Source organism: Sorex fumeus, unplaced genomic scaffold, assembly GCF_029834395.1.
Source record: "Sorex fumeus unplaced genomic scaffold, SorFum_2.1 ptg000044l, whole genome shotgun sequence".
Classification (NCBI taxonomy): Eukaryota; Metazoa; Chordata; class Mammalia; order Eulipotyphla; family Soricidae; genus Sorex; species Sorex fumeus.
In genome coordinates, this window is record NW_026606101.1 from 1,894,545 (window position 1) to 1,910,917 (window position 16,373).

The window sequence follows — 16,373 nt, forward strand, 5'->3', positions numbered from 1 at the left end:
ACTGGGGACATTGGTGGTGGGAAATGTGCACTGGTTGGAGGGATGGGTGTTCGATCATTGTATGACTGAAACTCAAACATAAAAGCATTGTAACTGTATCTCACGGTGATGGCAATTTAAAAAAATCATAGGCTGTTTGTTGCTCTCAGGGGGGAAATATTAGGGGCTAAAATTTCTCCTTCCCTACATAAAAAGCCACCAGAGTGGCTCCCAACTCTGCAGAGAATCCTGACAACTGGTCCACTTTAGGTTCAGTAACACTTTCCCAACCGGTTTGAATTAAGTCTTGGGTGGTTTTACATCCTGATCCTTTATCATACAGCTTTAGAGAGAGACAACAGCTTATCTAGCTCTTTGCACTGCGCTGGGACTCTATTTCGAATTTCTCTGAGACACCAAGGAAAACCTAAAAGAGTCCTTAACTATTTCCGGAGAAAGGGTATACCGGTCACTAGGGCCCTGCATCAACCCCCACACCAGGCAACCTCCGCCACAACCCAGGCCCCCCCCCCAGTACTGCGCCTCCCCTCACCCTGCCCTGCCCTTCCAGGGCTGAGATTTCCTGCCCACCCCCCAAAGCACCCCTCACACTCCACTTCCCAATGCCTTCCTGAGGGTTTCTGCCAGGGCTTGGGCTCCCCCTTCTGGGCGGTTACAGTACGTCTTACAGGCACAGAATGGAGCAGAACCGCCTAGAGCATGACCAGCTGAGTGGCTAAGAGAATGCAGAGAAACTGCATTCAACTGGGTTCAACTCCCTGCTGTGCTGCCAATGACCTGTATGGCCTTCGTCAATGGCTTCTCCCTTAAAGCCTCTGCTTTCTCCGTCCTTACCATATAGATGACCTACCGAGTGGGGTTCTGCCAAAACCTCTCTTTAGGTCAATGCCAGGCACACAGTCAATTCCCAATACACGGGAGCTTAACAAGACAGCACAACAGATCAAAACAATCTGGCTATCTGTCATCTTTCCTGCCACACTGAAGGATTTGTTGAACTCGGGAGAGCGTGTCGGAGTTTAACTGAGGATCGTAAACTAGCTTCATGCCAGGCAACTGCTAACTGCGGCATCCAAGAGGAGGGAAACCAAGAGCCAGCTGTCAAGGCTCTTGCCTCCCGAGTTACACGGCAAACAGCAGGCTCCCATCCAGAGACGAGGGAGGACGCAGGGGCCCGGGAGAAGGCTCAACCTGCGGGGCCAGAGGAACAGCACAGCGGGGAGGGCGTTTGCCTTGCACGCGGCCAACTCGGGTTCAATCCCCAGCATCCCATACGGTCCCCTGAGCACTGCTAGGAGTAATTCCTGAGTGCAGAGCCAGTACTAACCCCTGAGCATTGCCGGGAGTGACCCAAAAAGCCAAAAAGAGAAAAGAAGAAGAAGAAGGCTCAGCAGCTTCTGCTCACACATGCAAAAGGCCCAGGTTCCATCCCTGGCACTCCAGAGCCCCGAGCACTTCAGGGAATGACCCCTGGGCACAGAGACTTGTAGTAGCTCCAGAGCACCACTGGGTCTGGCCCCCAAACCAAACCAAACGAATATGGGAAGGCCAGTTACTATCAATTTTGGGGTTTTATTTTTATTTGAGGCCACACCCAGCAGTGCTCAGGGCTTACTCCTGGCTCTGCCCTCAGGGATCACTCCTGGGGCGGGGAGGGGTTTGGGGGACCTTAAGGGGTGCTGGCATGGAACTGGAGTCACCCCACGCAAGCGCCCTGCCTGCTATACTATCTCTCCAGGCTCTTCTGCCAACTTTGTATAGAATAAGCCAGAAGCCACAAGAAATCTGAAAATAACCTTATTTGAGGAAATAGGAAATGCTCTGAAAACTACGAAAATTTTAAAATACTGCAAAGTCAAAAAGTCACACCACACACAAATGATAAAATAAAAAATAATGCAAATAACATGAAACAATTTGTGTACCTGAAACACTGATTCTAGGGGCTGGGGTTATAATGTCTGGAAAGTAAGGTACTTGTCTCTCGTGCCCAGCCATCTGGGCTCTACCCTTGACACTCAGATGAGCGGAGTTGACTGCCCCACTCACAACCGACATATGCCAACGGTGTGTTCTGGAAGGCTCAGGCGTCAAAAATGGATTTATTTTCACAGCTTTTTGTGGCTTTGCTAATGGTAAAAATGGGGCCGTTGAAATTCTCATAAAAGTAACATTCATTTCCAAAAACTCGATCTGTTTGCTGAATCTGAGATTCCAATTTTACTGAATATTGCATTTCCAATTTAATTACTCGTTAAATGCCTAGATGGCTTAAATATTAAGGGAATCTTTGTTGCTTTTCAACCTGGCAAATAAGGCAATTCGATTTTATAAATACACTAAGTACTTGATTTCAGATGAAATTATGAAGTGTGACAAACACAACCCCCCACCCCCCAACCCCCAACTCCTGCCACCCTAGCATCAAATTCTGGCACTACTGCCTATTTGCCATTCTAGGCAAAAAATTTATTTCAAAATAGAAACTGCCTTCACAGGAAGGAAGAGAATATCTTTTTCATAATTAAATACTGCCTGCAGGAAACGAGAAAGTCTCCCTCTAAGGGTCTGGAGCAACAAGTTAGCTATTTGACACACATTTTATTTAAATTTAATAGGCTTAGTCTAAGTCTGTCTTCACACAAAGTATTTATCTCTTTCTTTGCCAGATGTCTCATAAAAATGTACATTTCTCGGAGCCGTGCAGGGACATGGACAAGGTTTTTCCCTTGCTTGGGGCTGACCCAGGGTGGAATTCTTGTCACCATGTGTGGACCCCAAGAAGCACTGGGGATGAGTCCTGAGCACTGCATAAAGAACAGTCCCTGAGCAATTTGGGGTGTGCCCCAACCGGCCTGTCCCTCAAATAAAAGTGTATTTTCCTTCTTTCATGCTTCCATAGAATACGGGAGACTTAAATGGAAAGTAAGAACATTTTAAATTATGCATTGATAAAATATATCTACAAACATTATTCCTTTGTCTCTGACTTTCTAGCGCATCTAATGGGATCATTGTGTCACTGTATCACTGTCATCCTGCTATCAATTTCCTCAAGCAGGCACCAGTAACGTCTCCTTCGTCTTAGCCCTGAGATTTCAGAAAGTGCCACATTAACATTAATCTAATGAGAAGGAAAGAAAAAAGTTTAACAAACATATGTGAGACTCAAAAAGTATTTTTTTGTTTGTTTGTTTTTTGCTTTTTGGGTCACACCTAGTGATACTCTGGGGTTACTCCTGGGCTCTGCACTCAGGAATTACGAATTACTCCTGGTGGTGCTCGGGGGACCCTATGGGATGCTGTTAATCGAACCCGGGTCAGCCACATGCTTGGTAAACGCCCTCCCCACTGTCCTATCGCTCCAGCCCCTCCGAAAGCCTTTTAGGTTAGAATACAGAGGGCCAGAATCCCATGAGGCAAAGGTTCAAATGATTACTGGGCACTGTCGCTAGCTATCTGTGTGTGGCCTTAAAGTGCATGTCTATGCCTCCTCCAGATGGAACCCCGGTGACCATGAGCCTCTACATGCAGAGCTCGAGTATGCGGGAACCAGGACTTGGACTTTTATTCCAAACTGCCGGGACTGCCCCGGCTCCCAGGTAACCTCTGATTCTGGAAGTCATGCCCACAACCTGCCCTCCAGCGCCATCTTTACAGCACACGGCCGCAGAGAAGAAAGGCCACCGGGCGGCTCCACAGCTCCCGGAGAATGCACCAGGTCCCAAAAAGAGCCGAGATCACCGGGAAGTCCCAGATGGGGTAGGTGCTGCATCCCACCTTCTCCAGATGGAACCCCGGTGACCATGAGCCTCTACAAGCATAGCTTGGGCATGCGGGAACCAGGACTTTTACTCCAAACCGCACGGCTGCTTAAGCGCGACATCTCCCTATATACAAAGTGATGAATGGAAAGTAAATCATCCAACGTTTCTCCCTGAAAATCAGGCTTAACTCTTATACAAACCACAACACCCAATAGGAGAGAGAGAACAAAAGGGAATGCCCTGCCACAGAGACAGGGTGGGATGAGGGGGGGAGGGGGTGGGAGGGATACTTGGATCCGTGGTGCTGGGAAATGGTCACTGGTGGAAGGATAGGTATTCAAAATAAATTAACTAATCTTTTTTAAAATGTGCATTTCTAACACACTTCGACTAGAGGCCGACACTGCTGATGAGAAACTTGACCGTAGGAACTGCCGCTCGCTTTTATGATACCACACGTAACAGAATCTACACCACTCGGGGAAGGGGTGAGACCAAGTGTCTCTGGTACAGCTTCCATAGCCGAGCTCGTCTTAGCTTTATTCTAGAAGACCTTCAGTTGTCTAGGAAACTTTTCCCGAGGTCAAATTGTACTCAGAAAGCAAGTGAGGTAAATCCTCCCATGTTTACAGGGATCCCCCTGGCAGGCTGCGCAGAGCTGGACCACCCTTGGCAGTCCTGAGCAGGGAGACATGGGGCAAAGGGTCAAACTCGGGGCCTCAAACATGCCGGTTTGCACTCACCCACGCGAGCTGGGACCCCAGTCTCCTGAGGTGTTTACTTTTAAAATGCTTGCTATTTCTTTTCTTTTTAAGAGAAACTGAAAATAGATTTTATTGAAAAGAAATTAGAGAGAGGAGAGGGAAGGGAAAAGAGACAGATCTACGTTGGAGAGAGGACACAGGCTTCTGGGGGCGGGGGGCCGAGTTCTCATCATTTCAAACTTCCTTTAAAAAACAAAAACCTTGTTTTGATTTTATTTGGTTCTGGGACCACACCCGGCAATGCTCAAAGTTTACTCCCGGCCTCTGCGCCCAGAGATCAGGTAGGACTCAGGGCACCTTATGGGGTCTCGGAGATCAAACCTGGGGCAGCCACGTGCAAAACAGGTGCTTTACCCGCTTATATCACTCTGGTCCAAAATTTATTCTATTTTTAAATTAAGGTACACTGGTTTCAGGTAAACACCACTGCACCCCAATCTTTGTATATGAACCAACCATTTGACGCTCTTACTTCAAGTGCCAGCATTGGAAAAGATTGTGAATTGTGCAAGTAAGGCTATTAAGGCATTAAAAATAGTTTTCATTTGATCTCCGGGACTTTGGGTAGTGAAGCAGGTCACTGTAGACACTTGACTTTTCTCTCACTGCTTCGTTCCAAGATCTCAGAAAAGAGAGCTCTGTCCATTTTAAAATGAAGAATGTTTTATACACTTATAAAATGCAGTAAAATGGCTAACATTTATTAATCCGGCTTGCTCCTTGGGATATTTCCTAAGAATAAGCCCCAGGAATAGCCAGCTGGAAGAGACCCGGAGGGCAGGAGCTGGGACAAGCCACAGAGCCCAGTGGCCTTTCCAGAGGGGTCACTTTCCCCAACCCCACGTGCTCACCAACCCAGGAGCAACGAAGTGATTTCCCTCGATGCTCTTAAAAGGCCCTGAAATGATTGCTTTCTGTGTTCATTTGACGCTGGACCACCTCGGGTACTGCTCATCTTGGGAGGGTCCATCCTAGAATACGCGGGACCGTGTGGATGGTCCCGGGCCTCCTGCGTACAAAGCGTGTGCTGGTCCCTTCGGCTCGCTGTGTCCCTCTGACCTAGTTCCCGAAATTCCAAAGGGACAGACAGGGAAAACTTGGTATGTCGTGATGAGGTGAGTGGGGCACAATGTGTACGTATGACTTGGAGCAAGGGTCTCATTACCAGACGACCCTAGTGAAAGTCAGATGGTGAATACAGACAAACACCGCAGGCCTGAAACCCAGGGGAAGTTGGGAATTTGTACCCAGAGACGGCAGCTGCCACGCAGCTCTGCCCAGCGTCAATGATGTGGATCTACCCCTGGCAAGACAAGCTGAACTCCAACTTTTTATGCAGACACTTTCCTTTCCTTTCCCTCCCTCGTGCCTTCCCTCCCTTCTTTCCTTCCTTTCTCCCTTTATTTTATTTTTGTTTTGGGCGACATCTGACTATACTCGGGGATCACTCCTGGTGGGATTTGGGGACCACATGGGGTGCCAGGGATCGAACCTGGGTCAACGGCCTGCAAGGCAAGTGCGCTACCCACTGTACTATCTGGTGCTATGTGATCGTTTTCGATTTGTTAAAGACCAATCACTGGAAAAAATTTAAACAGGATAGGAGACATAAAGAGGACTCTGGGCCGAATGTGAGCTGTTTAAAACCTCTGGTTTACAGGAAAGTGTCAGGTCGGGAGTTACAGCAATCAGGTAACCTGCCCCTCTGCTCCTGAGCTCAGAGACTCTCCCTCCTGCCGCTGTCCACGTCCACAGGAGGAAACCCCTCTGCAGAACAGCTGGCCTCATGGGACAAATTCCCTACTCCAGATCGCAGTATGGGAAGGCGATGGCAAAGAGAAGGGAATTCTTCAGATGCTGGATTACCGATCCAAATACAACGAACAGCTTCAAGTGACAGGAGCTTTAGGATTACTTCTGTAATAGTACTTATGGAATTATTTTATATTATAGATAACTTCCATAAATTTTTTTTTTTAAAGAATAGAAACCAGGGGCTGGAGCGATAGCACAGTGGGTAGGGCATTTGCCTTGCACGCAGCCATTATGGCCAACACAGGTTCGATTCCCAGCATCCCATATGGTCCCCCGAGCACCGCCAGGAGTGATTCCTGAGTGTATGAGCCAGGAGTAACCCCTGGGCATCGCCTGGTGTGACCCAAAAAGCAAAAAAATAAAGTTTTTAAAAAAAAAAAAGAATAGAAACCAGACCTAGAAAAATAGATGGGAAGATTCTTGAGCGATAAAGTGGCATGGTAACCTGACGTCATTTCATCTTTGCCTAATAACGAAACTGAGAAAATCTGTCCTTAGAAAGGCTGAAGAGAAGGTTTGCTCCATGGCTTGGAGGCCAGCCACACATGCTAGGGGAAAAGGGAGCTCAGATAGAGAAGGGAACACCAAATAAAGGGTGTTGGGAGGATCCTCCCAGGATGGGAGAAGCATGCTGAAAGTAGACTGTAGACCAAACAAGATTGCCACTCAGTCAATCAATCAATCAAGTCAATCAATCAAACATGATTGCCTCTTTTGCAAACCACAACACCCAAAAGGAGAGAGAGAACAAAAGGGAATGCCCTGCCACAGAGGATGGAGGGTGGGAGGGATACTGGGATTCGTGGTGGTAGAAAATGGGCACTGGTGGAGGGATGGGTACTTGATCATTGTATAATTGAAACCCAAGCACAAAAATTTGTAAGTCTACAACTGTACCTCTTGGTTTGTCACTAATAAAAATTTTAAAAAAAGAAAAAGAAAGGCTGAAGAACAGAGGCAACATCAAACAGCAAACATAATCATTTGCATCTCCTAAGTCTAGACGAGCAAATGGTGGGAGCCTGGGAACATGATGTGAAGAAGGGTTTTTAGGCTGATGCTGGCCTTAGAGAGAAACGCTACCGACCAGGAAGAGGAACGGGCATTCGACATGCTGACACTGGCTTCCTCCATATGGGTAACTAAAAGCGCACGTGAGCTCTGAAAACTCAATCCTCCTATTGTGTACTTACAGGGCAACTAGAAAAACAGTTAAGGAAAGTAGAATCAAGTCACATCTGGCTGATATTTCTTCTCACTTGGAGTCAAAGTCTCATTCTTAAACAAAAAGCCCCACAGCTCTCACTTCCTGCTATGCACAGTTACAATCCTGTCCAGGCCAACCATTCTCTTTGTTGCCTCACTAAGTAAGGCCCTTGTCCCTTAGACGCAGACCACAGTACCCAAAACTCAGCATCTGAGCACTGCCGGGAGTGCCCGCCATCACCCCTCAAAAGAGAATTAGAAAGGGTGGAGTTCATGCCCAGTCAAATCAGCTAATCACTCGCTGAATAAATAGCAGTACTCCTACATAAAAAAAATTAAAAAATTAAAAAAGAAAGAGAATAAAAAGGAGAACACTCCTAAAGAGAAAATCCTTTCCTAAAATCAGTCTGGAAAGGACTGCAGACTCCTTAGCTGACTTTCTTTTTCCAAATTTTATTTTATAGCCTCCTCCTCATTAAATCTCTGAGCATTAACAAGTGTCTGTGGCTGAGGGAGAATGTTCCACAGCAGAGAAAGGAAAAACACACCCAAGTTTTCAGAAGAAACTGTGGAACAACTTAACATTCCTCCTTCGACCAAAAAAAAAAAAAATCAGAATTAATCAGCTCCAAGAGCAGGAAATTAGGGTAAGGGCAAGCGAACCAACAAAGTCACAATGAAACAGCATTAGCTGCCCTCCAGACCAATCCCTAAACACGAAACCACAACCCCGAAGAAACTATTAGACAGCAAGTCTTCATTTGATGACTGAATGGTTCCTTTAACAACTGAAATGAGGGACTTCAAATCCATCAAAAAGAAAACTGGCGCGTGAACAGAGGCGTTTGAAGGTGGAAAGCTGTCACCGGTGCGGCACCAACAGCAGCGAGTTGGACACTTGCCCTGCAGGAGAATATGCCCTGGCACCACCAGGGAAACGCCAGCACCGTGTGTGATCTTCCCAATCACTTTCCCCGGGACACATTTACTTACAAACTCGTAGTCGCCATCCTGGGGCACTTTCCAATCCGAAGAGTTTTTCAGGGGGCCAGGCACACTCTGACCGAAGCTGTTGACCTGATTCTCCTTTTCTTTTTGCTCAAAATATTCCAGGAAAGACGGTCTCGCAGGCTGCATAGTCTCATCCCTTCCTGAAAACCAACAGGATTAAAAAAAAAAAGTTGAAATACAGTATTTTTTTGACTTCAAGTCAGTTTATTAAATAGATCTATCTTCAGAATCTGGAGGAGAGGTTCTTTTGCGTTAGCTAAGGACTCCTTCGAGAATCTAACAGAAACTGCAGGAAAATGCACAAATGCTCACTCAAAATACTTCTCACATGAAATGACACGCAAACCTTTTCCCCAGGTCCCCTTTCCAAGCCAAGGGGCAGGCAAGCACTGCTTTCCGAGTCCCTGATAGCAAACCGTTCTGATAACAGGGTGAAAACTGAGAGGCAAAAATATCCATTCCTCATCTATAGACGCAACATTCTCTACAGGCACTGCGGCAGGAAAGGAGGACATTAGGGGAATTTCCTCTGATGATCTTACAATTTAAGTGAACTAATGAGAAAAAATAAACATGGAAAAGAAAATATAAGTAGATCCCAACCCAGCCACTCCATGAAATAGTATAGAACTTTACAAATACTACTTGTGTGCCAGAGAAACCGTACAAGGGCATCTGCCTTGCATGGAGCTCATGCTAGCACCATTTGGTCCACCCTGGCACCATATACTCCCCTGAGCAAATCCAAAAAAATAAAAACAAAAAATAAATAAATAAATAAATAAAAAGCGGTATGGCATTTGTCTTGCATGTAGCCGGCCTGGCCGAGCCGGGTTCGATTCCTCCACCCCTCCTGGAGAGTCCAGCAAGCTAACCAAGAGTATCTCGCCTGCACGGCAAAGCCTGGCAAGCTACCCATGGCAAAGCCTGGCAAGTTACCCGTGACGTATTTGATATGCCAAACACAATAACAACAAGTCTCACGATGGAGACGTTACTGGGCCTGCTCGAGCAAGTCGATGAACAATGGGAGGACAGTTCTACAGTGCTATTTATAAACTGTGTATGAAAAAAGTAGAGGGGAAAAGACGGCAACGGTATCCATGGAGTATCATCTTTGCTTTGGAGCCACCTCTGGGAGTACCCAAGGCTGACTCCTGGCTCTGTGCTCAAGAGACCACAGGTGTCATGTGTACCAGAAATCAAATCCCAGCCATCCCACCTGCTCACTCTACTATCTCTCGGGTCCCAAGCAGCAGATACCAACTCTATAAAACTATATGTAGAGAGAAGAGACAGACCGACAGACAGAGACAGAAGCACAGAGAGAAAGAATGGAATAAATGCAACAAGGTTTAATGGGATTCGTTTTTGATAGTAGGATTATGATGATGTTTTCACTTTCTCTTTTGTCCAGTTTTTCTGTTTGTTTGGGTTTTGTTGTTGGGGTGTGGGGGTTGGTTCTGAGGCCCTATCTAATGGTACTCAGGACTTACTCCTGGCTCTGTGCTCAGGGATCACTCCTGGCAGGGTTGAGGGAACTTAACCGATGGGTTAAATTTATACAGTGGAGGAAACAGGGTTCCTGTGACCGGCATTTCCTTAATAACACCGTGATTTAATTAAAATGCCAATTTTCAGTCTAATTTTACAGACTGGGAACAGTCAACAACCATCTTTACCATCATTAACCAGTGACAGCTAGTCTCTGCTTGGAGCCCTGCTGTCCTGGCTGACTTGTAGTAAGCTCCCATCAGGACTCTGGCGATTGTTACTTGTTTTGACCTCTGAGACCAAAGCAAATGTCCTACTATGACGTAAGCAGCTAATACCATGTGGCAACAGATGTGAGCTGAGAACCTTAGGAATTTCACCAGCCCGAGTGCTTCCCCACACTAGCAGACTGCGAAGTTTTGGAGCTGTTTGTCAAGCACCAAAAAAATAACCGACACAGGATCAATCCGTACACCTGCTTCTCACTCACTCACACCAATTACACAAGAAGCAGCTCGGTTCTTCAGGAATCCGGATTCAAACTCAGCCACTATTTATCAACCGAAAACTCTCCCTAAGCTTCAGGCTTAAATAACAAGGTGCTTTCACCTAATGGTCCGTGTAATCCCATCAACGGCCAAGACCCAGAGACTATAAAACCCAGATCCTGGAAGAGAAGAGCAGAGTCTCCTGCCCCCGCACCTGGCTGTGCTCGCCGGGGCCCCTTGGGGCGGGGGGTGGGGGGGAGTTGAGTTTCCCTCTCCGCCCCGAGTAGAGCCCCAGAAGCTGAAGACCTCCAGAATCAGTCACAACTCTGCTGAGACCACTCTCCACACACATTAAGGTACCGGCAGAGGAACAAAGGCATGCGGGTCCCAGGGCTGAGATCTCCAAGCCTGCTCGGATCGGGCCTGAGCGTCCTCCACCCAGCTCCTTCATATTCCAGTAGGCAGGGGTCACACCCATCAACTGGCCCCCTGGCGCCGTGTAATCCCATCAACGGCCAAGACCCAGAGACTATAAAACTCAGCTCCCGGAAGTACGCGGCCACATTTGCGGCCGCGCAACATCTTGACATCTTATTATCTCATTCCTACTTTGGACAAACTGGCAGGCTACCGAATGCAACCTGCCCACACGGCAGAGTCTGGCAAACTCCCCGTGGCATACCCAATGTGCCAAATACCAGTAACAATGATGGGTCTCATTCTCCTAACCCTGAAAGAGCCTTGAATATGCACTTTTTAAAAAATCTCAGGGCTAGGATGAAGGAGACGTTACTGGGGCCTGCTCGAGGCAATCGACGAACAACAGGATGGTCGTGATGAATGGTCCAACGCAAACCACATAAATGAAGATGGGAGAACTTCCTGTACTTGCTAGAAATCTACCAAATGCAAGACCCAGGTACAGCTCCCTTAATTCGCCCATCTTCTCAAGTGGGTACAATTTTGTCCACTTTCAGGTGAGAAATCTGCCTGGTACTATACTAGACTACCACGAAATCATATTGTGTTGGAGGCAGCTACAAGGAGAGAATTTGAAGCCCGGGACTAGCAGGTTTTAGATCTGATGAGCTACATCTCGGGTTGCAAATGCTCAAAAATCAAAAGGAAAATTCTGGACATGTCAGAATTTCCCCTGGGTGTCGCAGGCCAGGGAATGGAATTTTCCCAGTAACCTTATCTTGACGGCTCCTTTCGGTGCTCCTGGGCCAGATGATCAGGCGTGCTGGACAACAGCCTGTCAGCACCGAGAGCACAAGCCTCGCATTCCGAGCTGATCAAAGGCGAGCGGTGCTCCCTGGGGTTCCAGCTGGCTGGTGGGCTTATTGTCTCAAAGTCAGAGGAGTATTTTTTCAGACCTATCCCAGGAAATGAAGACGTTCAATTGAATGATAATACCAGAAACCTAAAGCCATTGGGAGACCGGGCAGAGCAAAGACGTCAAGCTTTGAAAACGGCCCGCCTTGCTCTGTTCTTTTATCTGATGCAGGACAGGCATGAACTTCTATATTAGGACTGGTTCCTTTTTCTTTGTAATCAGCATCTGGCAAGCTAAACAAATGGCTAATCTGTCCAAGCGCAGAGACAAAGGGGTGAATTCACAGGCGACCATAAAGGCTTCTGCTTTTTCTTTGGAGAAAAAAAAATAGATAAAATCAGAAGGGTCCACAACCCAGGAGTGTACCAATTAACAGATAAAGGAGATAGGAGGAAACATTATGAATTTAAAAAAAAATGAAATTCCATGTTCGGTACTGCATGAAAGAACACTGGAAACACTGTTAAGTGAAAGGTGTCACATATTCTAAACTTGATTTATAGGAAACGTGCAGAAGAGGCAAATCTCTACACAGAAAATAAAATTAGTGGTAGATGGGGGACTAGAGAGAGGAAAGTGAGAGGAATGGCAAGCGAGCTAATGGAGACGCGATTTCCTTTTGTGGCGATCAGTAATCAAAGTGTCGATGATTAGGCCATGGCTAAACAAACTTTTGTGTATCTCTACTAAAGAACATTATTCAGCCACGAAAAGGAATGGTATGGGCATGTTATACCATGGAGGAGCCTTAGAAACATTCTAAGGGAAATAAGCCAGATACAAAGGGTCCTGTTTGGGGGGCTGGAGAAACAGCACAGAGGGTAGGGCATTTGCCTTGCACGCAACCACCCTGGGTTCGATTCCCAGCATCCCATCTGGTCCCCTGAGCACCGCCAGGAGTAACTCTTGAGTGCAGAGCCAGGAGTAACCCTTGTGCATCACTGGCTATGACCCCAAAAAGCAAAAAAAAAAAAAAAGGGGGGGTTCCTGTTTGGTCCTTTTATACAACGTTTCCAGAAGAGGCAGAGTCATGGAGGCAGAAAGAGAGAAATGGCTTCCCAGCCTGGGGAGAGCGGGAGAGGGCCTAGAAAAACGCCTGCACACAGGACTGTGGTTTCTTTGGGAGGGGATGAAACTGGGTGGGGCTCAACAGTGCTTATGGTTGTGCAATCCTGCTAGTTCATATCTCAAAAAGCTACAGAACTGTGACTTTTAAATAATGGGCTCTATGTGTATTATTTCTCAATAAAATAAAATTTTATGGCCAGGGATGTGGTTCAGTCACAAAGCTCTTGCCTTCACAGCACTAACCCCCACCCCTCCACACCCACTCCAAATAAAATTAGATCGTGACGATGGTTGCACAACTCTGTAAATACTGAAAAATCATAAAATTGAATTGTGTGCTACGTGGATTTTATGCCAATAGATCATTTCTTCTAAAAAGCACAAGGACCTTTTTTTTTTCTCTACGGTTCACTTTTATTTCCGGGCTCCTATGAGTCGTGACATAAGATCAAAGTAATCATAGCTGGGAAGAAGCGTGATCGAAAACTGAAGACCATCTACCTGTTAGACATTAAACTTCATGCCCTTCCATTTAAACATTATTTTTAAACTATACCACAATGCTGGAGCAATAATAGCACAGCGGGTAGGGCGTTTGCCTTGCACACAGGCCACATGGCCGACCCAAGTTCGATTCCTCCACCCCTCTCGGAGAGCCTGGCAAGCTACCAAGAGTATCTTGCCTTCACAGCAAAGCCTGGCAAGCTCCCCAGGACATATTCAATATGCCAAACACAGTAACAAGTCTCACAATGTTACTGGGCCCGCTCGAGCAAAATCAATGAACAACAGGAGGACAGTGACAGTGACCACAATGACTGGGTAGGAGTGATAACACAGCGGGTAGGGCGTTTGCCTTGCACGTGGATGACCTGGGCCGACCCTGGTTCGATTCCTCCGGCCCTCTCGGAGAGCCCGGCAAGCTACTGAGAGTATTGCACCCGCACGGCAAAGCCTGGAAAGCTCTTTGTGAGGTATTCAATATGCCAAGCACAGTAACGAGAAGTCTCATAACAGAGACGTTACTGGTGCCCACTCAGCAAATGGATGAATAATGGGAGGCCAGTGCTACTGTGCTACCACAATGACTGACCCTTTCCATAAGGTCTACAATAACAACTCTGTATCTCCACGGCAATTAATTTTAAGCTAGAGACCTGGGCAGAGTTTGCAACTTTGTGTCTATGTTCTGCCTGAAGATGTGCAAGGAAAAATAAATAAATAAAAGAGTAATCCCCATCCCTCAAATGTTTTCTTCCAATTTAGGCTTGTTTCTAATTTCTTTTTCCTTTTTAATCTAACATTTATTATGGGCGTGTGGTTTCTGATGTTGTTACTGGGCACTAAGTGCTTTCCACGTATTAACACAGTTATCCAAGTGAGTATCCCAGGCTGGTGTGTGTGACCGCAAATAGTCCTTTGACTGTTCTCTGACACCCTGTGACTCGCTGCGATCCTGGACTGGAAGATCCCCTCACGTCCAACAGGAAGTAAGCTGTCCAGCTAACCAGTGTTGGAATCGCCTTGGTTTTCAGGCACGCTGCTCTGTCCTTCAGCCAGGGAGCTGCTACAGAGCCAGTAAAAGAGGTTCGACCCAAACCTCAAAGGGTTGGTTGCTAACAGGTCACTGAGGCAGCGCCACCGACAGAGTAAAGAAGGAAGGACTGAGATATGGCTCGGGATTAAGACGTGCCTGCCTGCATGTAGCAGACCACAAAATCCAGGCCTGGCACCAATGCTCAGATCCTGTGATCCCTCGCATGCCAATCCAGCGGCAATTCCCACAAACAAGTGTGTGATCCCTGGCTCACCACAACAATTTCGACGACGACGACAAGAGGAAGGGGAAGAGAGGAGGCGGGGGTGAGTCAAACGGTACACAGGTGACGGTGACCCATACTGCAGCTATGGCAACAATTTCCTCCTTGGTCTCCTTTTCCTCATCTTTTCCAACCCCCTATGGTCCAACTGACTCACTCACAGAAAGCCCCTTTGTAATACCACCGTTAGGATAAAAGTGTCTTTATACTACCCTGTTACCAACAGCATGAAAGTTCATACTTCTTCCTCGGGAAAACAAGGTTCTCAATATCCTCCCAGCCACATTTAATATTCAATGTGTTTTTCTACCTTGCCAACTGTGCACCTGGTTGAAATATCCTGCCTTGGGTTTCTGTATCTCCAAGCCCTTGCTTTCCTTCTCACAAACGCTTCGACATTCTCTTCTCCTACCCATCACCCAGCATTTGGTCTGCCCAGCCCTGCATGAGGGCTCACTCTTGTCCGCACTCGGGACTCACTCCTGCCAATGCACAGGGGACCAGGTGGGACGTGAAGGATGGAACCCAGCTCAGCCACGTGCAAGCCCACAGCCTCTTTCCTCAGCTGATTTAGACGAACATCACAGACCCCCGTGGGAAGCACCCAGGGTACCTCTCCCTTCACGTAAGGAAGCAGAGCAGTCGGTGCTCCATCAACGGGAGATAATAACAAGAAACGCCCACAGATTCCTTAGTGTCAGGGAGTCTTCCTTGGTTTCTGCACCGTCCACGGTAACAAACACAGATTGCTTAACAAATGCTTCCTGTTTGGCATTAGAATTTTTGTTGTTGGGGAGCCACGCCCAGCTACGCTCAACGAAGGGCTTACTCCGGACTCTGTGCTCAGGGATCACTCCTGGTGGGGCGCGGGGGCCGTAAGTGGATCCACAGGGGGTGCATCCAAGGCAAATGCCTTACCCACTGTACTTCTGCTCCGGGGGTGGGATGGGGGAAGAGCTGGGGCTGGTTGGTTTGGGGGCCATCCCTGGCGGTGCTCAGGGGGTCACTCCTGGCTCTGCACTCAGCAATCATTCCTCCCTGTGCACGGGGGACCATATGGGATGTCAAGGACCAAACTGGGGTCTGCCACATGCGAGGCAAGTGCCCTGCTTGCTGTACTATCACTCCAGTCCCGAGTATTTTTGAATACTGATCGCAAGCTGATTTTTTAAAACATAAGGGCCTGGGGCTGGAGAGATAGCACAGCGGGCAGGGCGTTTTCTTTGCATGCGGCCGACCCAGGTTTGACTCCCAGCATCCCATATGGTCCCCTGAGCACCACCAGGAGTAACTCCTGAGTACAGAGCCAGCAGTAACCCCTGTGCATCGCTGGGTGTGACCCAAAAGGCAAAAAAAAAAAAAAAAATACAGGCCTAAGAGAACAGTCTGCTTTTCTTGTTCTGTTTTGTTTTTTGGGGTTTTTTTTTTGGGGGGGGTCCATGTTTGGCAGTGCTCGGAGGGCTACTCCTGCCTTTGCTCAGAGGTAACTCCCAGTGGTGTGCAGTGCTGGGGAGCAAACCCAGGCCTCCTGCACACAGAGAATGTGCTAGGCCTTCGCTCCACTGGGGCCATCAAGCTGTCTCTCCAGCCTCCCGGCATCTCCT

General features: G+C 47.5%; 1 protein-coding gene across 1 annotated transcript in view; it reads right to left on the reverse strand.

The window, feature by feature from the left end:
- The window catches only part of STK4 (serine/threonine kinase 4), a 96,028-nt gene that overhangs the window by 33,686 nt on the left and 45,969 nt on the right, over window positions 1-16,373 (reverse strand). The window contains exon 10 of the mRNA XM_056121639.1: window positions 8,546-8,703. Coding sequence (XP_055977614.1) covers window positions 8,546-8,703 — 158 coding nt within the window. The remainder of the gene's footprint in view (window positions 1-8,545; window positions 8,704-16,373) is intronic.